At 52.4% G+C, this 26171-nt stretch overlaps 1 protein-coding gene, 1 long non-coding RNA gene and 2 pseudogenes across 7 annotated transcripts in view; 1 reads left to right on the top strand and 3 right to left on the bottom strand.

Moving 5' to 3' along the window:
• LOC132234837 (myosin heavy chain, striated muscle-like) overlaps positions 1 to 26171 on the bottom strand; it is a 53532-nt gene that overhangs the window by 305 nt on the left and 27056 nt on the right. The window contains exons 4-5 of one of the 6 annotated variants that reach the window (XM_059696285.1): positions 24124 to 24257; positions 23745 to 23923 (exon numbers count right to left, since the gene is read on the bottom strand). The exons of 2 other annotated variants lie outside the window; for them this stretch is intronic. In XM_059696285.1, the coding sequence (XP_059552268.1) occupies positions 24143 to 24257 (115 nt within the window). In that variant the 3' untranslated portion in view covers positions 23745 to 23923; positions 24124 to 24142. Of the gene's footprint in view, positions 1 to 2929; positions 3036 to 23744; positions 23924 to 24123; positions 24258 to 26171 lie in introns of those variants that run through there. 3 more of the 6 variants (XM_059696286.1, XM_059696280.1, XM_059696284.1) reach the window with 3 other exon arrangements.
• LOC132234841 (bone marrow stromal antigen 2-like) lies at positions 53 to 2050 on the bottom strand (annotated as a pseudogene).
• LOC132234843 (uncharacterized) overlaps positions 2894 to 26171 on the top strand; it is a 73797-nt gene continuing 50519 nt past the window's right edge. The window contains exon 1 of the long non-coding RNA XR_009452944.1: positions 2894 to 3018. This is a non-coding gene — a long non-coding RNA (uncharacterized LOC132234843). The remainder of the gene's footprint in view (positions 3019 to 26171) is intronic.
• Positions 12752 to 13546, bottom strand: LOC132234839 (enolase-phosphatase E1-like; annotated as a pseudogene).

Here is a 26171-nt window from a genome sequence, read left to right as displayed (position 1 = left end):
ACCACCCCAGACCCTGACTGTCCCTACCTCCTCCCATCCCTCTCCAGCCCCCTCCTCAGCCTCAGGCTTCCTGGGACCTCAGACCAGCAGAGCCAGGAGGCTCAGGGGCAGGAGCACGGTGGCCACGGAGAGACTGAGGGTGATTGCTGATTGGGGGTGGGCCCTTGGCGTTGGTGGGGCTCTTGCCGGAGACCAAGGCCTCATTCTCTTTTCTGAGGTGGAGATGGGGACAACTCCGCAGCTCCGCGGATTTATTCTGCAGCTCCTGATTCAACGTCTTGATCTCCTCTAAGGAGGGACAGAGTGCGTCCCCACCGTAGCCACGCCCCTCAACTGGCCCCACCCCCCGGACAGGACCCCGCCTCCATTTGAGCAAGTGCACTTCTCCTTAGAAGTGTGGCGTGCTGGCCCCTTCTACTTCCACTGGCTTTGGTCCTGTCCCTCTCTCCCGACCCCAATCCAGAGACCCTCCCCCTCCCTCCTCTTCAATACCTGACCTGCTCCTGCAAACTCCCTGACTGCAACCAGGGCCTGTGCTTTTCTCACCTTGAAGCTTCTGCACCAGCTCCTGTTGCTTGTGGCCCACAGCCTTCTCCTCTTTCAGGGAAATCTTCAGGGTCTCCTGGGATGCCGGTAAGAGTAAGGGTGTTGCAAACTGGGGTTCTTGTTCCTGGTGGGCTTGGCTGGTGTTCCTGGGCCCTGACCCCCTCACCAGGCCCTGGAGTCAGAGGGCTCAGGCCCAAACCCCTTTCAGGATTCCTTCCAATGCTCTCTGAACCTGTCTCCACCCTGAAGAATGGCCACAGCCTCCTACCCTCCCAGGAAGTGATCCTCAAAATGGGAGTTTCAAGTCCCCCCTCCCTAGGAATTTGGAGGCTCTCTTGGACCAAAGCCTAGGAGAAATGTCCAGATCCCCTGGGCTATTGTCCAAGAAGAGTTAGGTGTCCCCTGAAACCCAGAACACTGTGGGATTTCTGAACCCAAGTTGGATGTCCAGTGGGACTTTCAAGGACTCTCACATGAAGACCCAGTTAAAATGCTGCCTCTCAGGGATGCAGTGGAAGTATCAAGAGCCCCTGCCTTGCCCCGGCCACGTAGCTCAGTTGGTTAGATCGCCATCCCAATATGCCAAGGCTGTGGGATCTATTCCTGGTCAGGGCACATACTGAGAACCAGCCAATGAATGCATCCATGAGTGGAACAACAATCAATGTTCCTCTTGCTCTCTCCCTTCCTCTCTCTCTAAATCAACAATTAAAAACAAAAACAACAACAACAACAAAAAGCCCCTGCCTTCTTCAGGGTCTGATGGGGTCCCCAACCCAACCCCCAGAGGGGATTTCTGCTTCCCTAAGACTGTGCCCAGGGGCAGTTCCCAGCTGCCCTGGACCAATATCCTGGAGTTTGCAGATCCATCCACATGCTACTGGGAATACTGAGGCCCCTTATTGGGTGCTCTGGGGTCCCACACTGGCACCCCAGAGGGAGTTTAGAGCTCCCCAAAACCCTGGTGGGGAAATTCAGGCTCCCCATGCAGGGGCCTAGGGGCAGTTTCAAGGTCTATCTAGATCTCCACCCAGACCCTGGGGGTCCCCAAGCACCCAGACCCTGGGGGTCCCCCAAGCACAGGGCCCTCTCTAGGAGGGGCGGTGACTTACCACAGTCTGGTTGCAAGTGGCAGCTTGGGCCTCGGTCCCCTGTGAGACTCCTGGGCCCGGGTCAGCTCCTGCTCCAGGAGGTGGGTGATGTTTCGACACTCCTGCTCAGCCGGGAGGCCATCCTTGCAAGCTGGGCTATTGGCCTTGGCAGCCAAAACACCTACTGCCACAGACAGACCTACCACCGCTACCAGCAGGATCCCCACAATCCTATTCCGTACTGGGAGCTTGCGGCCCCCAGCTTCTTGGGGTACTCATCCATGGGCACAGGGGGGTGGCAGTAAAAAGTGGGTGCCATCCAGAGGGATGCAAGGGAGCCTGGATGGGAGTCTGGAAAGAAAGCTAGAACTTTCTACGTGTTGGAACTGCCCCCTTATTAGCATGGGATCTATGCTGACCAAAGAAAAGTTCCAAAACCGGGCATCTGCAGGAAGAGGACAGTTCAGCTTTCACTTTCATTTCCCAGAAATGAGGTGTATCAGGAGATGGGTGAGGAGATAAGACTAGAATGCTGAGCACTGAGTGAGCACCGATGGGGGTGGGGAAGGGTGGACAGTCCTTTAGGGTGAATCCATCAGAAAAGTTGGCTGGGTAGGCAGTGGGGTGGTACCTGACCCAACCCTGTGGGTTTCTGGGAACATTCTGGAGCAAGGAGGCTGGTGTGGACATCACGGGGTCCCAGGTGCTTGGGACTGACACAGTGATCCTCCAGGAACTACAGAGTAAGTTCCTTCCCACAAAGGGGATGCTTATTTTGTGGAAACCAAAGACCCCAGAGGAAGTTACCTTCCCGAAACCATGACAGCACAGAACAGATGCCCCCTCCCACTTCATGACCTGCCCAGCTTGGAGGTGGGGGGTGGGGGGCCGACGGCCTTGGGCCAACTTTGATGCTTCCCCACCTCTAAGGCTGCCCCATGAACCACCCCCTTCCACTTGGCCCCCGACCTCCCCCTAACCGTCCCCTGCCCACAGCCATGTTGCCCCTCAGAACTGCCAGGTCAGGGAAACCCAGCGGGAAACAGGCCAGTCCAGGTGGTGGCCTAAGAGACAACAAGGCCTAGTCAGACAGAACTCGCCCCAACCCCTCCATGAGCCTCACCCACTCCTGCCTGGACCCTCCCTCTGAACCCGACACAGATGGGCCTGGATGCCTGTCAGTCCTTGAATCAATTATTAAGCAGAGACAGGGTTTAATCCTATGAAAGTTTATTAGGATAGATTGCCAGCCGATTGGGAGAGAGCGCCACTGGGACCAGGTTGTTATCTTTCCAAGATGACAGGAAACTCTCGGAAAAGGAGCATGAACTGCATTCTGAGGTTAATTCCCATTGGCCCTGTGCGTACAGCTCTCAGCCAGGTTAGAATGAGCTTTCCCTAATAGGAAGGGAACAGTCACAGTCAATAGACAGGATGCATAGGAGAACATAGCTGGTCCCCACTGTTCTATTTCTGCCCCACAGCTCCACACTGCGATTCCTCTCCCCAGCGCCCAGCCCCCTCCCCCAGGCAGGCCACCACCTCAGACCCTGGCTGTCCCTACCTCCTCCCAGCCCTCTCCAGCCCCCTCCTCACCTGCAGGTTTCCTGGGACAACAGACCACCACCACAGCCAGAGTGCTCAGGAACAGGATTACAGCGGTCACAGAGAGAAGGACGCTGACCCCGGAGTCGGGGGGGCACTTGCCGAAGACCAAGGCCTCATTCTCTTTTCTGAGGAGGAGATGGGGACACCTCAGGAGGCTGCCAGGTCTGGCTGCACTGGTGCTGGGCTCGAAGCCCCTCAAAATCTCTTCTCCTTCCCCACCAGGTCACTGGGCAGGGGAGTGGCCGGTTGCCACTCAGAGTTGGGTGACTGGAGGGACAAGGCTGGGCTCCAACTTTGTCCCCAGGGCAATGGGAATTTTCGGAGTCAAAGGGGATCCTAGGTCTTGGGGTTGGAAGGAGGCAGGGGCGAGGCCTGGGGTGGGTGGGTGTCCTGACCTTAGTTGCTCCAGCTCCGCGGATTTCTTCTCCAGATCCGCTGATTTCTTCTCCAGATCCGCGGATTTCTTCTGCAGATCCGCGGATTTCTTCTTCAGATCCGCGGATTTCTTCTCCAGATCCCCAGATTTCTTCTCCAGATCCGCGGATTTCTTCTCCAGATCCCCGGATTTCTTCTCCAGATCCGCGGATTTCTCCTCCAGCTCCCCGGATTTCTTCTCCAGATCCGCGGATTTTTCCCGCAGCGACTGATTCAAAGTCTTGATCTCCTCTAAGGAGGCACAGAGAGTGTGTCTGCACCGTAGCCACTCCCCTCAACTGGCCCCACCCCCGGACAGGACCCCGCCTCTAGCCCGCTTCCATTGGAGCGAGTGCACTTTGGAAGTCTGGCTTGCCCGCCCCTTCTACTTCCACTGGCTTTGGTCCTGTACCTGGGACCCCAAGCCAGAGGCCCTCCCCATCCCTTCTCTTCAATACCTGACCTGCTCCTGCAAACTCTCTGACTGCAACCGGGACTGTGCTTTTCTCACCTTGAAGCTTCTGCACCAGCTCCTGTTGCTTGTGGCCCGCAGCCTTCTCCTCTTCCAGGGAAATCCTCAGGGTCTCCTGGGATGCCGGGAAGAGTAAGGGTGTTGCAAACTGGGGTTCTTGTCCCTGGTGGGCTTGGCTGCTGTCCCTGGGCCCTGACCCCCTCACCAGGCCCTGGAGTCAGAGGGGCTCAGGCCCAAACCCCTTTCAGGATTCCTGCCAACCCTCTCTGAACCTGTCTCCAGCCCCCCAGGGTGTGATCCTCAAAATGGGAGCTTCAATCCCGCCCTCCCACCATTTAGGAATTTGGAGGCTTTCTTTGCCCAAAGCCTAGGAGAAATGTCCAGATCCCCCGGGCGATTGTCCAAGAAGAGTTAGACGTCCCCTGCAACCCAGAACACTGTGGAATTTCTGAACCCAATTTAGATGTCCAGTGGGAATTTCAAGGTCCCCCACATCAAGACCCCAGTTAAATGCTGCCTTTCCGGGATGCAGTGGAAGTACCAAGAGCCCCTGCCTTGCCCTGGTAGGTCAGTTGGTTAGATGTGATCCCAATATGCCAAGGTTGTGGGTTCAATCCCTGATCAGGGCACATACTGAGAATCAACCCATCAATGCATCAATAAGTGGAACAACAAATCAATGTTCCTCTTGCTCTCTCCCTTCCTCTCTCCTAAAATCAATACATAAAAACTAAAAATAAAAATGAAATAAAAAAGCCCCTGCCTTCTTCAGAGTCTGGTGGGTTCCCCATCCCAACCCCCAGAGGGGATTTCTGCTTCCCTAAGACTGTGCCCAAGGGGAGTTCCCCGCTGTCCTAGACCCATGGCTGGCAAACTGCGGTTCATGAGCCACATGCGGATCTTTGGCCCCTTGAGTGTGGCTCTTCCTAAGCCTTAGGAGTACCCTAATTAATAACAATGTACCTACCTATATAGTTTAAGTTTAAAAAATTTGGCTCTCAAAAGAAATTTCAATCATTGTACTGTTGATATTTGGCTCTGTTGACTAATGAGTTTGCCGACCACTGCCCTAGACCAATGTCCTTGAGTTTGGAGATTCACCCACATCATACTGGGGATACTGAGGCCCTTTATTTGGGTGCTCTGGGGTCCCACACTGGCACCCCAGAGAGAGTTTAGAGCTCCCCAAAACCCTGGTGGGGAAATTCAGGCTCCCCATGTGGGGGCCTAGGGGCCATTTCAAGGTCTATCTAGATCTCCACCTAGACCCTGGGGTCCCCAAGCACCCAGACCCTGGGGGTCCCCCAAGCACAGGGCCCTCTCAGGAAGGGGCAGTGACTTACCACAGTCTGGTTGCAAGTGGCAGCTTGGGCCTCGGTCCCCCGTAAGACTTCCTGGGCCCGGGTCAGCTCCTGCTCCAGGGGGTGGGTGATGTTTCGACACTCCTGCTCAGCCGGGAGGCCATCCTTGCAAGCTGGGCTATTGGCCTTGGCAGCCAAAACCACTACCACCACAAACAGACCGACCACCAGTAGGCCCAGCAGGATACCCACCCACACTGGCAGCTTGTGGTCCTCCAGTTTATTGGGATTTTCATCCGTGGGCAGTCGGGAGTAGCGGTGAGAAGTGGGTGCCATCGAGAGTGATGCAGTGGAGCCTGGGTGTGAGAAAGGAAAGGAAGCTAGAACTTTCTATGTGCTGGAACCGCCCCCTGATTAGCATGTGATCTAGGCCAACAAATGAGAAGTTCTAAAATGGGGCATCTGCAGGAAGAGGACAGTTTAGCTTTCACTTTCCTTTTCCAGAAATGAGGTGTGTTGTTTCTGCCATATTATGGGCTTGATCCTTCTGGGCTGGGTGCTGATTCATGAGCTCCTGTGGGACAGGACACCCCATCGTAAGTCCCTGCCCTTCTCCTGTGTTCCTGAAGGTGACAGCTGCAGTGACGGAAAGCCTAGGGCATGCCAGCCTCTTGTTCCTGTGGACTGTGACCTGAGAGGCAGAGCATCATTGGTCCAGTCCCCAGCTGGGGAAACTGAGGCTGGGAGGTGAATGGTGGCCTGGGAGTGGGCAGGGCCAGGGTCTCACCCAAGAGGCTGGCTTTGGTGTCACTGTCCGTAGTGACCCAGCAGGAGCTCCCATAGCGTCCCTGCTGCTGTGTCAGAGGGGACCCTGGTTGCCATGGAAGGTGTCGGAGGAGGACTATCCTTCTGCCTCGACTGCTCAAAGCCACTCCACAGCCACAGGACCAGGGTGGGAGGGTCTTGCTGAGGAGCCACCAGGAGCTGTGCGTCCCATGAGCAGGAGCCGCTCCCAGACCAGGAGCCCAGGTGCAAGGACGCAGCCCTGGGGGAGAGGACTTCTCTGAGCTGCGCTGTGCCAGCCTCCAAACTTTAGGGCCAACTCGGGACCCGCACTGCGGGTCAGAGGCCAAGGCTGTGTGTGAACAGCCCTGCCGCCCTGTGGGACTCTGGGCAAGCAATGTCCCCTCTGCCTCAGTCTCCATGGAGCTGTGAAACGGGTGATGATAACAGTAACATTGTCGTGCCCCCTCTACATGTTGCACCCAAGGCAAGTGCCTTCCTCACCTCGCACTAGTCCTGGCCCTGCAAACAGAAAGCTGTGGGTTTTCCCTATAAATCGGTTTTGCCACCTTTCTTCCTTGTTTCGCTCAGGTTAAGGTGCAGGCACTTGAGACAACGTCTGATTGGCAGGGAAGGGGTAGAATCTCAGGGGAAGTGATGAGAGTGAAGAGGCGGGTGTTGTGACCTTTGATGAGGAAGTTGAAGATGCTCCCATGCCATTGGACCCCTTAATACCAGGAAAAGCAAAGCACCGTGTGGGGGTGGAAAACACATTTTCCTTCCACCTTTCTAAGTTCTTCTGCCTAGACCAGCCGTGGGCAAACTACGGCCCCCGGGCCGAATCCGGCCCGTTTGAAATGAATAAAACTTAAAAAAAAAGACCGTACCCTTTTATGTAATGATGTTTACTTTGAATTTATATTAGTTCACACAAACACTCCATTCATGCTTTTGTTCCGGCCCTCCAGTCCAGTTTAAGAACCCATTGTGGCCCTCAAGTCAAAAAGTTTGCCCACCCCTGGCCTAGACTAATAATCAAATTAACACCAGACAGGTTAACAGGAGCAAACAGCCAGCGTTATTGCACATGACATATTTATTAACCATGACAGCTTTATTACGTACTAGAGGCCCGGTGCACGAAATTTGTGCACTAGTGGTGGTGTCTCGCAGCCCAGCCTGCACCCTCTCCAATCTGGGACATCCTTCTCACAATCCAGGACTGCTGGCTCCCAACCACTCACCTGCCTGTCTGCCTGATTGCCCCTAACCACTTCTGCCTGCAAGCCTGATCACCTCCTAACCACTTTGCTGCCAACCTGATCGACGCCTAACTGTTCCTCTGCTGGCCAGATCGCTCCCAACTGCCCTCCCCTGCAGGCCTTGTTGCCCCCAACATCCCTCACCTGCAGGCCATGTTGTGACCACATGGGAGTGGCCATTTGTGTGTAGTGATGGTAAATTTGCATAGTGCTCATGACTAATTAGAATATCTGGTCGTGACTGTGAGGGCATCATGACCAATTTGCATATTACCCTTTTATTCGTATACATTTATATTGTGCCATGAGAAACCCCAGGGCAGACTAAGCATTTGAGGCACCGGTGCCATTCAGAGCTCAGAGAGGGGCAGTTGTGGTTTGGGATTTGAAAGGGGAGGAAGGCAATTCACATGGACTTGGAAAACAGATGTTTGCGGGGCCAACTTGAACAGTAGGACTGTGATCAGAGGGCCTTGCTAGTGTCCTCTCTGTCCTTCCCACCCAGTTCCTATTAAACTACAGATGCCTGTGCTGAGCTCCCCTCCTGGAGCAGGTCCTCCTCTAGATCCCTTTCAGGCAGTTAGGGAGGAGGGCAGGCTCTTCCTGAGGCTTCTGTTTCTTGAAAGGAACAGCTTAAACTGTCAGTATCTCCAAAGACATATTTGGGGTGGTACCCTCTGCTCCCCTCCACAGAAATAACAACCCAGCCAACAGGGCTGCCCCAGACTCAGGGAATGTTTATGATAATATATCATAACCAGCTTATATTTTAAAATATATTTTTATTGATTTCAGAGAGGAAGGGAGAGGGAAAGAGAGATAGAAACATCAGTAGTGAATGAGAATCACTGATTGGCTGCCTCCTGCACAGCCACTACTGGGGATCGAGCCCACAGCATGGGCATGTGCCCTTGACTGGAATCAAACCTGGGACCCTCCAGTCCGCAGACCAATGCTCTATCCCCAGCACCCAACCAGCTAGGGCTGCAGCCTGGCTTATTGATGTAGCAGCCAGCTTCCCACAAAAGGCAGGGAAAGTATGCAGGTGTGGTTCGTGTGGCTATGAAATCTGTGGGGCAACAGCTTTTCTCTGACCTGCAGGAGGCAGAGAGAATGAGCAATGTTCCCACTCACCCTGCCCTCTGGCAGCGCCTGCCTGTGCTCAGGGGGCTTCAGGCTCTACTCCCTTCTCGGTGGGATCATGTTATTCTGCAGGGAGGCTTTGCCCAGTGAGGGGTCTCCCTGGGCAGGTGGTGTAACAGAAGGAAAAGCTCTCTGATTCTATCTTATTTGTAGTCTGCATTTCCCCCATGGCCTTCAGGTCATGCTCTAGGTATGCTAATTATTAGAGAAATTCTGCTGAAAGCTTGAACTTTTGGCAAAGATTTGTGGGAGCTTCAAGACCTAATGAGATGAGCAGAGGTCAATGGAGAACTGGGGGACAAAGAGAATCAGAGGGTTCTGTGCTCTTCCTTGGATCCCTGTGGGAGCCCAGGTGTCACACACCTCTCGCCTATTCTCCCTTTTCTTGACACGAAATAAGCCTGAATTGTGGGCTCTCCTGCAATGGTTTTGTGGGAGCTTTAAGGCCCCCATCTTCTCCAGCTGGCGCCTTCTTGATCAGTAAACCTTTTCTTCCTCCAAGCTCTGATGTTTTGAATATTGGCCTTTATTGAAGCAGTGGGTGCATGAACTTTGAATCGGTAACAGTGGGACCCTAGAGATCTATGAGTGGGAAGCACAAATTCTTAGGGAGCTGAGAATGCTACAGGCCATCTACACCGCTATTTTTAAATTATTGATGTTTATTTCAGAGAGAAAGGGAGACGGAAAGAGAGAAAGACACATCAATGATGAGACAGAATCATTGATTGGCTGCCTTCTGTAAAACCCTCCACTGGGGATTGAGCCAGAAACCCAGGCATATGCCCTTGGCTGAAATCGAAGCCAGGACCCTTCAGTCCTCAGGCCAACGCTCTATTCATTGAGCCAAACCAGCTAGGGCAGCACACCCCTATTTTGAGGGCCCTGATTGGGGTCACATTCACTGCAGGAGTGAAAACCAAGATACTCCAGTCTGCCCTGAGCACCCAGTTAGGGATGGAGATATCCACTGTGAGCCCAGTCATGGGATGCATCAGTTCTGAAGAAATGACATGTGGCCGTATTCAAATTCACAGGAGCTTTAAGAGGAGAAACTTACATATGTGGGCAAAGCAGCTGCTTGCTTGCAGTGGTGGCAGCCGGGGAGAAACCCACACCTTCCCAGGACAGGATTCCCCCGCCCCTCCCCCTGCCTCCTTTTTTTAAAATCCCCTCAGGGGAAGATATGCTTTTGTAAATTTTATTTATTCATTTATTTATTTAAATATGTTTTTATTGATTTTTAGAGAAAGAGTAAGGGAGAGGGATAGAAAGAGAAACATTGATGAGAGAGAAACATGGATTGGCTGCCTCCAGCACGCTCAAGGGGGATGGAGCCCGCAACAGGGGCATGCGCCCCTGACTGGATTTGATCCCGGGACCCTTCAGTCCATAGGCCTAAGTTTTATCCTCTGAGACAAACCTGTTAGGGTTCTAAATAAACTTTTTTTTTTTTAGTTTTTTTTAAAATTAAATCTTTATTGTTCAGATTATTACAGTTGTTCCTCTCCCCCCCGCCATAGCTCCCTTCCACCCAGTTCCCCTCCCACCCTCTGCCCTTAACACCCCCCCACTGTCCTCATTTATAGGTCCACAATTTTTGTCCAGTCTCTTCCCGCATCCCCCACACCCTTTCCTCCCCCCCCCCCAAGAATAGTCATTCCACTCCTTTTCTATGCCCCTGATTCTATTATAATCACCAGTTTATTCTAATCATCAGATTATTTATTCACTTGATTTTTAGATTCACTTGTTGATGGATGTGTATTTGTTGTTCATAATTTGTATCTTTACCTTTTTCTTCTTCTTCCTCTTCTTAAAAGATACCTTTCAGCATTTCATATAATCCTGGTTTGGTGGTGATGAACCCCTTTATCTTTTCCTTATCTGTGAAGCTCTTTACCTGACCTTCAATTCTGAAAGATAGCTTTGCTGGATAAAGTAGTCTTGGTTGTAGGTTCTTGGTATTCATCACTTTGTTTTGTTTTTTTTTTTTTAAATATATTTTATTGATTTTTTACAGAGAGGAAGGGAGAGAGATAGAGAGCTAGAAACATCGATGAGAGAGACATCGATCAGCTGCCTCCTGCACATCTCCTACTGGGGATGTGCCCGCAACCCAGGTACATGCCCTTAACCGGAATCGAACCCGGGACCTTTCAGTCCGCAAGCCGACGCTCTACCCACTGAGCCAAACCGGTTTCGGCGGTATTCATCACTTTGAATATTTCTTGCCACTCCCTTCTGGCCTGCAAAGTTTCTGTTGAGAAATCAGCTGACAGTCGTATGGGTACTCCCTTGTAGGTAACTGACTTTCTTTCTTTTGCTGCTTTTAAGATTCTCTCTTTGTTTTTTGCTCTTGGCATTTTAATGATGATGTGTCTTGGTGTGGTCCTCTTTGGATTCCTTTTGTTTGGGGTTCTCTGGGCTTCCTGTACTTGTAAGCCTATTTCTTTCACCAGGTAGGGGAAGTTTTCTGTCATTATTTCTTCAAATAGGTTTTCAATATCTTGCTCTCTCTCTTCTTCTGGCATCCCCATAATTCGGATGTTGGTACGCTTGAAGTTGTCCCAGAGGCTCCTTACACTATCTTCATATTTTTGGATTTTTTTTTCTTTTTGTTTTTCCGGTTGGGTGTTTTTTGCTTTTTCATATTTCAAATTTTTGACTTGATTCTTGTGATCCTCTAGTCTGCTGTTGGAACTCTGTATAATGTTCTTTATTTCAGTCAGTGTGTGCTTAATTTCTAGTTGGTCCTTTTTCATATCTTCCAGGGTCTCACTAGATTTCTTGAGGGTCTCACTAAGTTTATCGGCCGTTTCTTGAAAATTCTTGAAAAACCTTATAAGTGTGGTTTTGAACTCTATATCCTGTAGTTTGCTTTCCTCCATTTCTGTCATTTGTGACCTATTTCTTTGTCTCTGCATTTTTTATGTTTCCCTGTGTTGATAGAGTGTCTTTCTGTGCTAGGTGTCCTATAGGGCCCAGTGGTGTATCCTCTCCAATTACCTGAGATGGAAACTCTTGGTGCACCCCCTTTGTGGGCTTTGTGCACAGTCTTGTTGTAGTTAAGCCTTGATTGTTGTAGGTATCACTGGGAGGAATTGACCTCCAGGCTAATTGGCTGTGAGAATCAGGTGTGTCTGCAGTGGGAGAACTTCTGTGCTGGAGACACCCTTCTGGGGCAAGACTTGCTTCAGTGGGGCTTTGGTGCTCACTGAGTCTGCTCCCTGAGTGTGTCCCTTATGGATCTGAGGAGTTGTAATCTGGATGGTCCCACTTTGACCACTGGGTACACTGGCTCTTGGATCTGTAAGGAGGTGCTAATTTAGCCTCTGCCTGAGGCTACCCAGCAGGAGCTATGGAGAGATCTGCAGATTCCTTTTCTTTGTTTGGGGTTTGGAGGTGCCCAGATGAGGCCCAGCTGTGAAGCAATGCAAGCTGCTGTGGGGCCTTGGGCCTTCTTTTGGAAGTTCTGGGTCTCTCTGGCCCAGCTTCAGTTTGTTAGGTAATTTTCAGATTGCAAAGGGCCAGGCCTTTCATATGCAAAAGCCTCTGCTCACAGCTTGGGTGGGGTGGGGTCTCAGGGGATCAACAGGGTGGAGCAAGCAGCTATGGCTGATCCTCAGTCCTACACAAAGAGGCCCCGGGTCTCAGTGTCCGGTAATCCCTGCAAGCACCACTGAGAGAAAGCTGCCCTCGAGTTCTGCCTGCTGCCAGACAGTCCAGTTTCTTCCCGTATGAGTCTGGGTCCCCAGAGACTTGCCCGGAACTGGAATTCAGAGCAGTTGGGAGCTTGAGACTCCCTCCCGTTTGAAAAAGACAACCGTGTCCTCAGTTGCCAGCCTTTTCCACGTGCGCCTCCGTACCTCTGCACTTTACTTCCCCACCTCCTCTGAGTCTCAGTGTGCTTTTCTCTTTCCTTCTAGTTGTAGAATTTCCACTCAGCCAGCCTTCCTGTGGTTCTGGATGATGTCCATTTTGCCTTTTAGTTGTATTTTTGAAGTGGTTGTGCGAGGCAGCAATTTCCGGTGTTTACCTATGCTGCCATCTTGGTTTCTCCCAATTGATGTTTTTATCTCCTCTCTCTCTCTTTCTCTCTCTCTCTTTTCCTTTTCCTTTCTCTTTCCTTTTACCACTAGAAAAAAACTAGACTACAGGGCGACTCTGTGGAGACAGTTTGGTCTTCCTGGGAAATCCTCTAGGTGGAAGAAGGCAGGTACAGTTCGCTGAAGGATGTAATGAGGCTGGAGTAAGTCTTTTCATCATCTGTTAGTCCTGCATTGCCAGGTCTCACCACCACAGCTACAAGTACATCTGCTTCCTCAGCAGCACCGGCCTCTAGAGTCACGTCTGTCAGAAACAAGATGTTGTTGGTTGAGCAGCCAATGCTGTTTGCAATCTTTCGATAACTCTCACTCTCTACTTTGTGTCCAATCTTGGTATCAAAGTGACCATCAACAAGCTCAAGAATATCTCCCTCTGTAGCATACCCGAATAATAGTTTCTGTGCTTCTACGCTCCCTGAAGAATAAATATACGCCTTCATTCCAGCCTCTCCCCACTTCCTGACTGCTGGAACTACATCTTCAAAGAACTCTGCTTTCACGTGCCCTGCTGTGAATGCTGCCCTCCACATGTGGCCCTGCAGCTGTTTCAGTGCTGGCGTCTTTCGGTCCAGAGACATCTGCCAGCACACAGTATCTACCACGGCCTGGATCATCAGTTGCCGGTCATCTGCTCCATTCTCAGGTGCAGCGGGGGATCGGAACAGCCCCATCCAGGTGGGAGTCCTCTTCAGCCTGTTTCCTCAAAAGACTGACATCCTGCTGGCATTCCTCCTCTTCCCAATGGGTTTTGCAAATACTCTTGAACATTTTCTTTGATGTAAGGAAATAAAATGTCTGTCATCTAACCGGGCCTGCGCCCCTCTTCCAGTCCTCGTTCAGCCAAAGAGGCCGCTGCGGTGGTTCCGGCCGATGGGCTCCGGAGGCCCGCTGCCCCCTCTCCGCCTGAGCCTGTAATGAAAGGACAAGTCGTCTCGGGGCCTGACCACGCTGCTGGCGGCCTTGGGCACCGACTCCCCAGCCCATGGCGGGAGCCCGGCGCAGGCTGCCACCCGCCCGCCGCCCCCGGACCGGACCCACGCGGCAGCAGCGGCGGCGGGGCGGGGCGCGTGCCCTCGCCCGAGGAGATGGAGGAGGAGGCGATCGCCGACGCCCCCGGGAACTAGACGGAGGACGTGGACTTCCTGCCTGGGCTGGAACTGGTCGATCTACTGGACCCCCAGCAACCGGACTGGCCCCTGGAGCCCGGGCTCAGCTCGCCCTGGGGGGGGCTAGGACTGCACCCTCCATCTTGCCCTGGGTCCTCCATTTTTGGGGCGGCCGCCATGTGCTCAGGAGAGTGCCTTCTTCCCGGAAGCCCAGGCCCCTGCTGGCCACGCCCAGGATTTCTTTAAACTAACCAATGACAATCAAGGGATGTGCGTGCCATAGAGATGACCCGACTCGCGCCTGGCCAATCAGCGGGGCCCACAGTCCCCTCTCCTGCCCTCACTCCACCCCCCTTTAAAACCCCCTGTCCCATCAGGCCTCTCTCTCTCTCGGCCACTGGAGCTTACCGTTACATCGGTGAGTGTGGCAGGGGAGCCAAACCCGGGTTTGAAATAGATGACTCTTTGCTTTTGCATCGGACTGACTGGCTCCCTGGGGGTCTTGGGAACTATGAAATCTGGGCACAACATTTTGGGGGCTCGTCCGGGATTCCCAGGACCACTGAGGGACCCCCAGTCCGAAGAGTCTGACTGACCGCGGTAGGTGTGTGTCCTTGTGTTTTCTGTTCTGTTTGAGCTCGTTTCTGGATTGCCTGACGGGTCTAGGCGGACGCGCCGTGAACGACCACAGGCGGGGGAGAGTTGGAAGACGTTCCGCTCCCCAGGAGGGATGGATATGCCCCTCACACCAGGAGGGATGGATATGCCCCTCACCCCAGGAGGGATGGATATGCCCCTCGCGGAAAGCAGGTCACTCCTGCTAGCTAGTTTGGTATAAGGCCAACGTCTAGCTTTCGGGTTTGGCTTCCATGGAATTGGAAGCCTGTATTTTCGGGCCCTGTTTAGTGTTCTGTGTTTGTACTGGATGGATGTTATGGGATGGACTCAGACTGCACCTTTGGGTATTGTGATTGATCATTTCAAGGAGACTGGGGGAGGCTTTAGAGCTCCCTCAGGGGTTGGGAAGTTGTTAGGAATTGAATGGATTGTTTGAATGTCTGGTGAAAGTATGAGTGTGGAGGAGGGGGCACTGCCCTCCCCCCTCCTTTGTGTGGCAGTCCGCGGCTGCCTGAGTGAGGGTCTGTGGAAACAGGTCACCCCCTCCCCAAGTAAATGCGCCTGGGATTTCTGTGCACGTGTAAGGAGAAAAGCTGGCTTAAAACTAATGTGCGCACAGTCCGATTTTGGATAGGGTTTTGAGCTAGTGTCTCCTTTCAAAAGTGCAGGATAAATCCCAAGACTAATCCATAATAAAGAACAGTTTTTCCAAAGGAAAAAAAAAAAAACTGGTCCTTTGTTAATTAAGAAAGCTTTTCTTAATGGAGGGAGGAGATAGTCACCTCCTGCCTGCAGCAAAATCTTAAAGAATGTGGTCAATTTACATCTGAAAAGACCAGGGAGGCCAAAAACCTGTCTTGCAAGGCTCGAATGTGGTTCTCCAGAGCCACTTGAAAGTAAAAAGTAATTTGCCTCATGAAAAATCTAGAAGACAGAATTAAATCTGTTGGTTAAGTATTGAGAAATGAAATCTAGAAAACACTGCTTTCCTTAAACTAAGGACAATTAAAGGTTATGTCAAAGTCTTTCAGGTAGAAACTGTGGTTTCATACTGATCTTAAAGGGCTCCAGTTACCTTGCCAACTCAGTATTTGGGAGACCCAGGATATGCCTAAGTTTAACCTAGGTTCTAGATAATGTGTTTACTTAAATATGTATCTTTGTTGTTTAAAATTGTTTAACTAGTGCTAATCACCTAAAAATTAAGGCTAAAAGTTCTAGCTACCTGGAAAGCATGGCCTTGGTGTGATAGGAGGAAAAAAAGAAATGTTAAATGGATGGTAGACCAGTGAGCTGGGACTGGTCACTAATGGTGGATTGTGAGAAGGGCTGGTCATGGCCTAACTTCTCCTTCCTTGGTACCCCTGAAACGTCAGAGGGTACTTCTGGCCTTGGTTTTCCAATGTGTTTAATCTGTCAATTTTGTTGTTTCGCCGAAATCCTCTTGAGTGACATTGAGTGATTCTTTCCTTCCTCTTTAACTTTTGGGGGACTGTGTGAATGGATTAATAGCTTCTAGATGGTATTCACCATCTCTGAGACTTCCAGAGAGAAGTCAAAACTCAGACTGGCTACACAACTGAAACTGATTTGTTGGTGTTTTGTGGTATAAATGTGGACCGTTTCTATCTGGATGAGACATAGGTCAAAAGTCCTGTCCTAGGATGTGAGAAAGGGAGGCCTCCACATCTGTTCTGCTCAAGATCCCAAGACTGTAAAGGAAAGACTTCATCACCAAATGGAGCATCGATCGAGATCAACGCAACCCGCTCAAGCTCAAGCTACGGCGTGCTCGACCTGCCTGATGCCGGTAACATGGCTCGCGATCACTCCTGTCACCAGGAGCCCCCACAATACTGTGTAATACACTTAGATAATGCCTGCATCTTCATGGACAAGGCTCCAAAGAGACAAGGACAATTTATAGGGTCACATGTTTTTCATTGTATTGATATGTTATATTAACCTTTGATTCTTTTGCAGGTTTTGAATGTATGTTGGCTATCCTGGAAGGGAGCTGTGTGGGGTGACCCCCAAAAGTAAAGGGTGCCTAGCTGCCAAGAGGGCAGGTGTCCAACTGGGCAGGGAACGGTGCCCATCAGGTTTTGGTCTCTGTTGAGAGACAGCTAACAGTTGGCAGCCTGTAATACTGTCTTGCAGGCCTGCGTGACCATGCCCATGTCAGGGGTAGTAAAGCTGGAAAAAGCCTGTTTAGAATAGAAGGTCTGAGGAATAGTTATGCATAGAAAGAAGGTTTTATACCAACAGTTACTGTTTTGTTTTAAATCCATGAAAAGGAATTAGCAAGGAAAGTCAGAAAATCTTAGAGTAGATCAGTATGTTTTTCTCCTTATGTAATTCCTCCGAAATCTGGCAATGCTAAATAAGTACGTTTCTTTGCATAGATCCAATGAGACTGGTTCCTAATAATGGTTTTATTAACGGAAAACTTTGACTGGAGTATCATGTTTTAAAGAGCCCTGTCTGAGCTCTAAAGACTTGAAGCCACTAAGAATGCCACGAAGAAAGCCTGGTATCCTGCTTGGGAGCCCTGAAGATGGCTGGCGCTGGAGCGTCAGGCCCATGCCCTACCATCACTGGCGGTTGGTAAGAGTAGAAGGGGAGCAGTAAAGATGCCTCTGCATCCCTGCGGAACCCCCACACACTCTGGGCCGCAACGAGTAGGAGGGCTACTGAGATGGGCCTTAAAGCCTGGAGCGTGGGCTCAGGTGGAGTTGCTACAGGTGAGGGATTCACCTAACTCAGCAGATACTGCAGGCAGGCCTGATGGCATCTGGATGGCTTGGCTTCCTGGCCCTACGGGGCACATTAAGGTTCAACCATGAAATTCCAGCAAAGATAGTCAGTTACCATTCTTGTTGTGTTTATGCAAACATCAGGACAGTAGATAAATTAATCTTGATTTGGCTTTTTGATAGGCATGGAGGAATTTTAAGAAGAAAAATCCTATTTCAATAGAAGTTGTTGAATCTAAAATGGTTTCTTTCCCTTCCACCGGACCATTTGTTAAGCTTATAGGGATAGTTCAGTTGATAGTTCTGTATGCCCAGTACGGGCCTCTAGCAACGGTGGAATAGAAATGCAGTCCGTCTCATGATTGAGCCGGAAGTTCCAAGACAAGGGGGGAATGAAAGGACAAGTCGTCTCGGGGCCTGACCACGCTGCTGGCGGCCTTGGGCACCGACTCCCCAGCCCACGGCGGGAGCCCGGCGCAGGCTGCCACCTGCTCGCCGCCCCCGGACCGGACTCACGCGGCAGCAGCGGCGGCGGGGCGGGGCGCGTGCCCTCGCCCGAGGAGATGGAGGAGGAGGCGATCGCCGACGCCCCCGGGAACTAGACGGAGGACGTGGACTTCCTGCCTGGGCTGGAACTGGTCGATCTACTGGACCCCCAGCAACCGGACTGGCCCCTGGAGCCCGGGCTCAGCTCGCCCTGGGGGGGGCTAGGACTGCACCCTCCATCTTGCCCTGGGTCCTCCATTTTTGGGGCGGCCGCCATGTGCTCAGGAGAGTGCCTTCTTCCCGGAAGCCCAGGCCCCTGCTGGCCACGCCCAGGATTTCTTTAAACTAACCAATGACAATCAAGGGATGTGCGTGCCATAGAGATGACCCGACTCGCGCCTGGCCAATCGGCGGGGCCCACAGTCCCCTCTCCTGCCCTCACTCCACCCCCCTTTAAAACCCCCTGTCCCATCAGGCCTCTCTCTCTCTCGGCCACTGGAGCTTACCGTTACATCGGTGAGTGTGGCAGGGGAGCCAAACCCGGGTTTGAAATAGATGACTCTTTGCTTTTGCATCGGACTGACTGGCTCCCTGGGGGTCTTGGGAACTATGAAATCTGGGCACAACAGTAGCAGGAGCAGAAGAGGTGCCGCTGCCCGCAGGGGCCACCACGCCACTTCCTTTCTAGCCGGCCCGGGGTAAATAAACTTTTGATTGTATTTTGAAAAACAAACACACACGGGAATATGAAGTTTTCCTCTCTCCAACACCAGAGACCATGTCAGGCAATGATACCCTACAAAGTCCAGCTCTGCAAGCATATCCTGCCCCTGTGTTGGAGAATCCCGCCTCCTGTTAGAGTGATCAAACCAGTGCTGAGGGGGAAACGCCCGCTGGGAACCAGGCAGTCTACACCCCTGTGAAGAGTGGTGGCTGTCACACAATATAAATTATCCAGGCGGGGGGCATGAGCACAGAGGAGGAACTCTCTGAGAACTGTGGAGGGGGGAGCGAATGCCCTGCCCAGAGTGCTTTCCATGGCCTGGTGTGGCTTGTGTCTGGTAAGTGGGCGCATGGACCCTCCCACGCTCCAACTTCCCTCCCTCCTGCGGGAGACAGTGAGGCCATCAGTCAGTGGACTGTGAGAGCTGGGAGCCTGGCCAGATCCTCAGGGAGGAAGACAGCTTGCAGTGTTGGTCTTACACAGTGTTGGTCAAAACAACAGCACGGGTCAGCCACACCACGTGTGCCTCTCTGAGGCCTGATGGGACTTAGCGGTTGAACTTGTAAGTCCTCATAAACCCATGTTTTTCACAGACAGTCCTCTGGGTTCTTTCTTTCTTTCTTTTTTAAAAAAATATATTTTATTGATTTTTTACAGAGAGGAAGGGAGAGGGATAAAGAGTTAGAAACATTGATGAGAGAGAAACATCGATCAGCTGCCTCCTGCACACCTTCTACTGGGGATGTGCCCGTAACCAAGGCACATGCCCTTGACCGGAATCGAACCTGGGTCCCTTAAGTCCGCAGGCCGACGCTCTATCCCCAGAGCCAAACTGGTTAAAGCCTCAGCACTTTTGTAAAAAAGCCGGTTGGCTCATAACAGATGCATTTGGACTAACAAGAATTGGACATGGAGGTGTCTACCCCCCATCCTTGTGGCTCTGCCCAACACTGCCACCATCTTAGATACCTTGGCCATGATCCAAGGAGTGTACCAGGCTGTATTGTCCTTAGCAAATGCTTTCTCAGTCTGTCCCTGGCTGCCGAGTCACAACATAAAGCTGCCTGAGTGTGGGAGGCACAATAACAGACCTTCAAGTGCTCCCCCAGGGCTCCCTGCCCGCCCCACAGTGCCCTGAGGTGGGAGACTGACACCTGTCCCTGTCCTTCCCCACATCAGTGAAGTGGCCCCTGCACATGAGGTAATGGTGCCGGTGGAGGCTTCCATCCCCGCAGGACACTCTGCACACGTTGCTGGAACGTCTGCAGGCGAGAGGGTGGGCAGTTCACCCACAGACAATTCAAGGCCCGGGCACCACCATGGAGTGTCTGGGAGCTGATGGTTGGGTGAGACGCTCATTGTCCCAGAGGCTGTGATTGACAAGGTGTAGGCACAGCCTCCGGGACCTGTAAAAGATGCGAATTTTTTAGGGATTTAGAGGGCTTATTTTTAAAGAAATAAACATTTTATTGATTTTTTACAGAGAGGAAAGGAGAGGGATAGAGAGTTAGAAACATCAATCAGAGAGAAACATCCATCAGCTGCTTCCTTCACACCACCTACTGGGGATGTGCCCGCAATCAAGGTACATGCCCTTGACAGGAATCAAACCTGGGAGCCTTGAGTCCACAGGCCAACGCTCTATCCCCTGAGCAAAACCGGCCAGGGTGAGGACTTCTTTCTTTGAAATATATCTTTATTGGTTTCAGAGAGGAAGGGAGAGGGAGAGAGAGATGGAAACAACAATGATGAGAGAGAATCATTGATCAGCTGCCTCCTGCATGGCCCCCCACTGGGGATTGAACACTCAAATGGGGCATGTGCCCTTGACTGGAATTGAATCTGGGACCCTTCAGTTCATGGGCCTACGCTCTATTTAAACTGGCTAGGGCAGGCCTTCCTCCATTTTTATCTCCTCTTCCTCCTCCTCCCTACACCCCCCTCTTTCTTTGCCTTCCACTTGGCCTCACCCTTTACCCTTCGCCCCTTCTTAATCCATCACCCTCTTCCCCCTCCTCCTTCTCCTTCCTCTGCAAGGCCTCTAGTGCACCTATGATGTCCTTTCCTTCTCCTGGGCACACTCCAGCCCTCCTCAATGCTCTTCTGGCCAGCACCTTCCTACCCAGGGCCTTTGCATTGACTGTTCCCTGTGCCAGAGGGCCCGTATGTCCCTCTGTGACCTCTATCCCTCCTGCTTCATCCATTGGTGTATGTTCTCCCCCAGAGCCCTCCCCTCCTGGACTGCCTCAGGTTCCTTTTGATGATCTCTCGGCTCTGCTGTACTTTAACCTGGTGTCTGACTGGTTCCCAGCTGCCTCCCCCATCAGACTGGATGAACCCCTAAAAAGCAAAGCTCACATCTGCCTGGTTCCCACTGCCCCAGCCTGGGGCCTGGCACACAGTGGTTGGGCAGGAAATGTGAGCTGAGAAAACACTGTGAACTGTAATCTCAGGGTCCTGGCTCCCCACCCCGGGACCCCCCTCCCTTTGCTTCCACATGAAGAAATCAGAGCCCAGAGAGGCCAAGCCTCAGGCCAGGAACACACAGCAGCCGCTGGTCACTGCCAGATTCCTGTGGGACTTGGAACCCCTCCAGACCTGCAGGACAGGAGTCCTGACTTCTCAACCCCTGGCTCAGGTGGCCACAGCCAGGAGGGGAAGTGGGCATTTTTAGGAAGGAGAAAAGTCTACAATTGGGCCATTGTGTCAGGGTTTGGAGGGGAGACATTGAACAGGTCAAATTCATCTTGTTGGGCTTTGGGGCGGCCACACTGTTTTGGAACATTCTGGTAGCCCCAGCTGGGAGTGGGAGTGGGGGAGGGGAGGTGGGAAGTGATGAGGTCATGTGGCCTGTGGAAGGGTTTGCTTCCTGGAAATCAAGGGAACATGCAGAAGTCAAGAGTTCAATCACCTGAGCAATGAGAGCCCTGAGCAAATGCAGAGACTTCTCTGGACCTGTTTCCTCATTTGCTAGATGAGGTTGGTGGGGAGTGAAATGACTCAGTCATAGCAAAGGGGCTTGGGGGACTCCCACTGAGCCCTCCTGCAGGCTGGGGACACAGAAGGGGGAGGGGCGTCCCAGCCTGGCCCTCTCCAGCAGAGGATCTCACAGCATATGATTCTGACCCCCAGGGGACACTTGGTAATATCTGAAGGCAGTTCCTGTCACAACCTGGGGGTAGGAGGGCCTGGCACCTGGTGGGGGGAGGCCAGGGATACCTTGACTTCCTATCCATACAGGGCAGCCCCCACCACGGAGAGTACTGCAGCTCAAATGTCAACAGTGCAGAGGTTGAGAAATCCTGCCCTAGAGTGTCAGAGTGAGGCAGGAAGGAAATTGACAAGGTCCCTGCATTGAGAAATGGTCTGGGAGGGTGGGGAGTTGTGAGTAGGGCAAGGGAGGGGACAGAAGGGCCAGGGGAGCCTGTGGCAGGGATGGTGTTTGGGGGTCCCTGGGCGGTTGACCACCTCCTCTGGGGACTGCGGGAGCTGAGGGCAGTGCAGAATTTTGGGCAGACACAGGGGTCCTGACCCCAGTGCCATGCACGGGAAGTTTCATGGACAATAGTCGGGATTCCAGGAGAAGTTGGAGGAAGTAAGATAACAGAGAGGAAGGAATTAGGGGGCATGTGGGGATCCAGGAGAGTGGGTGCAGGGTCTCTCAGGATGGCGGACCTCCATTTTGGAGAAGCAGACTCTCTGGGGGTGGGCTCTGCAGGATGAGTAAGAATTTGGGGGATGGAGGAGGGAGGCACCTTGTGACAAATGCCTGGCCTGGGTGTGTCTGCAGATGCAGGTCTGAATCCCAGCCCCACACTTTCTGCTTTTATTTTATTAAATTGATTTTTCTTTATATTGATTGATTGATTTCAGAGAGAGAGGGAGGGAGGGAAACATCATTTTGTTGTCTCACTTATTCATGCTCTCACTGATTGACCCTTGTCTGTGCCCTTACTGAGGATTGAACTGTGACCTTGGCACACCGGGAGGACACTCCCACCAACTGAGCTACCCAGCCAGGACTGAACTGGTTTTTAGAGAGAGAGGAGGGAAGAGGGAAGGGAGAGGGAAAGAGAGAGAAACACCTGTGTGAGAGCAAAACATGGATTGGCTGAATCCTGCATGCCCCCTACCCGGGAAGGAGCCTGCAACCCGGGCCTGTGCCTTGACCAGGAAATGTGCTGGCAGCCTTTTGGTGCTTGGGAAGATGCACAACCCACTGAGCCACAGCCACCGGGGTCAGCCCTGCACTTTCCATGGGAGGGGACGGGGAACCAGACAAGATGTCCTTCTCCTCACAGCCTCCGTTTCCATGGAAAGGGATGGGGAACAAGAGCCTCAGGAGATGGGTGAGGAGATAAGACTAGAATGCTGAGCCCTAACCAGTTTGGCTCATTGGATAGAGCATTGCCTGTGGACTGAAGGGTCCCAGGTTCGATTCTGGTCAAGGACATATACCTTGGTTGGGGGCACATCCCCAGCGGGGGGCGTGCAGGAGGCAGCTGATCAATGTTTCTCTCTCATTGATGTTTCTAACTCTCTATCCTTCTCCCTTCTCCTCTGTAAAATATCAATAAAATATATTTAAAAAATAATAAAAAAAAGACTAGATTGCTGAGCACTGAGTAAGCACCGATGGGGGTGGGGATGGGTAGACAGTCCTTTAGGGTGAATCCATCAGAGAAGAGGGCTGGGTATGCAGTGGGGTGGTACCTGACCAAACCCTGTGGGCTTCTGGGAACATTCTGTAGCAAGGAGGCTGGTGTGGACATCACGGGGTCCCAGATGCTTGGGACTGACACAGTGATCCTCCAGGAACTACAGAGTAAGTTCCTTCCCACAAAGGGGATGCTTATTTTGTGGAACCCAAAGACCCCAGAAGAAGTTACCTTCCAGAAACCATGACAGCACAGAACAGATGCCCCCTCCCACTTCATCACCTGCCCTGCTTGTAGGTGTGTGTCTGTGTGTGTGTGTGTGGGGGGGGGGCATTGGTGAGATGGCAGCTTTGAGTGAACTTTGATGCTTCCCCACCTCTAAGGTTGCCCCATGAACCACCCCCTGCCACCTGGCCCCCGGCCTCCCCCTCACCGTCCCCTCCCCACAGCCATGTGCCCCTCAGAACTGGCCAGGTCAGGGAAACCCAGAGGGAAACAGGTGAGTCCAGGTGGTGGCCTGAGACAACAAGGCCGAGTCAGACAGAACTCGCCCCAACCTCTCCATGAGCCTCACCCCACTCCTGCCTGGACCCCTCCCTCTGAAACCAACAACAAATGGGCCTGGGTGCCTGTCACTCCTTGAATCAATTATTAAGCAGAGACAGGGTTTAATCCTATGAAAGTTTATTAGGATAGATTGCCGGCCAAATGGGAGAGAGCGCCTCTGGAACCAGGTTGTTATCTTTCCAAGATGACAGGAAACTCTCAGAAAAGGAGCCTGGACTGCATTCTGAGGTTAATCCCCATGGCTCTGGGTGAACAGCCCTCAGCCAGGTTAGAATGTGCCTAATCGGAAGGGAACAGTCACAGTTAATAGACATGGTTAAGAGGATAACATAGCTGGTCCCCACTGTTCTATTTCTGCCCCACAGCTCCTCACTGTGATTCCTCTCTCTCCAGCGCCCAGCCCCCTTCCCCAGGCAGGACACCACCCTAGACCCTGACTGTCCCTAACTCCTCCCATCCCTCTCCAGCTCCCTCCTCACCGAAAGGCTTCCTGGGACCTCAGACCAGCAGAGCCAGGAGATTCAGGGGCAGGAGCACAGCAGCCACGGAGAGATGGAGGCTGACCCCGGAGTTGGGGGGGCCCTTGGCAGAGACCAAGGCCTCATTCTCTTTTCTGAGGAGGAGATGGGGACAACTCAGGAGGCTGCCAGGTCTGGCTGCACTGGTGCTGGGCTGGAAACCCCTCAAAATCTCTTCTCCTTCCCCATCAGGTCACTGGGCAGGGGAGTGGCCGGTTGCCACCCAGAGTTGGGTGACTGGAGGGACAAGGCTGGGACTCCAACTTTGTCCCCCAGGACAATGGGAATATTCGGAGCCAAAGGGGATCCTAGGTCTTGGGGTTGGAAGGAGAAAGGGGCGTGGCCTGGGGTGGTGGGGTGTCCTGACCTTAGTTTCGCCAGCTCCGCGTATATGTTCTGCAGATCCGCGGATTTTTTCTCCAGATCCGCGGATTTCTTCTCCAGATCCGCGGATTTCTTCTCCAGATCCCCGGATTTCTTCTCCAGATCCCCGGATTTCTTCTCTAGATCCGCGGATTTCTTCTCCAGATCCGCTGATTTCTTCTCCAGATCCGCGGATTTCTTCTCCAGATCCCCGGATTTCTTCTCTAGATCCGCGGATTTCTTCCGCAGCTCCGCGGATTTCTTCTCCAGATCCCCGGATTTCTTCTCTAGATCCGCGGATTTCTTCCGCAGCTCCGCGGATTTCTTCTCCAGATCCCCGGATTTCTTCTCTAGATCCGCGGATTTCTTCTCCAGATCCGCTGATTTCTTCTCCAGATCCCCGGATTTCTCCTCCAGCTACGCGGATTTATCCCTCAGCGACTGATTCAATGTCTTGATCTCCTCTAAGGAGGGACAGAGAGAGTGTCCGCGCCGAGGCCACGCCCCTCAACTGGCCCCACCCCGGAACAGCACCCGCCTCCATTTGATCAAGTGCACCTTAGAAGTCTGGCATGCCCGTCCCTTCCTACTTCCACTGGCTTTGGTCCTGTCCCTCGTGCCCGACCCCAATCCAGAGGCCCTCCCCCTCCCTCCTCTTCAATACCTGACCTGCTCCTGCAAACTCCCTGACTGCAACCAGGGCCTGTGCTTTCCTCACCTTGAAGCTTCTGCACCAGCTCCTGTTGCTTGTGGCCCGCAGCCTTCTCCTCTTCCAGGGAAATCCTCAGGGTCTCCTGGGATGCCGGGAAGAGTAAGGGTGTTGCAAACTGGGGTTCTTGTCCCTGGTGGGCTTGGCTGCTGTCCCTGGGCCCTGACCCCCTCTCCAGGCCCTGGAGTCAGAGGGGCTCAGGCCCAAACCCCTTTCAGGATTCCTGCCAACCCTCTCTGCACCTGTCTCCCACCCTCTCAGGGTGTGATCCTCAAAATGGGAGTTTCAAACCCCCTTCCACCCCTTTTAGAAATTTGGAGGCTCTCTTGGCCCAAAGCCTAGGAGAAATGTCCAGATCCCCTGGGCAACTGTTCAAGAAGAGTTAGACGTTCCCTCAAACCCAGAACACAGTAGGATTTCTGTACCCAAGTTAGATGTCCAGTGGGAGTTTCAAAGTCCCCCACATCAAGACCCCAGTTAAAATGCTGCCTCTCAGGGATGCAGTGGAAGTATCAAGAGCCCCTGCCTTGCCCTGGTAGGTCAGTTGGTTAGATCGCCATCCCAATATGCCAAGGTTGTGGGTTCAATCCCTGATCAGGGCACATACTGAGAATCAACCCATTAATTCATCAATAAGTGGAACAACAAATCAATGTTTCTCTCGCTCTCTCCCTTCCTCTCTCCTAAAATCAATCAATAAAAGCTAAAAAAAATAAATAAAAAAAAATAAAAAAAGGCCCTGCCTTCTTCAGAGTCTGGTATGGTCCCCATCCTTACCCCCAGAGGGGGTTTCTGCTTCCCTAAGACTGTGCCTAGGGAGGGTTCCGGGCTGCCCTAGACCCAAGATCGGCAAACTGCGGTTCATGAGCCACATGCAGCTCTTTGGCCTCTTGAGTGTGGCTCTTCCTAAGCCTTAGGAGTACCTTAATTAAGTTAA

Source organism: Myotis daubentonii, chromosome 5 (assembly GCF_963259705.1).
Source record: "Myotis daubentonii chromosome 5, mMyoDau2.1, whole genome shotgun sequence".
In the NCBI taxonomy this organism is placed as follows: domain Eukaryota; kingdom Metazoa; phylum Chordata; class Mammalia; order Chiroptera; family Vespertilionidae; genus Myotis; species Myotis daubentonii.
The sequence above is the reverse complement of the archived record's forward strand: the minus strand, read 5'-3'. Positions and strand labels throughout refer to the sequence as shown.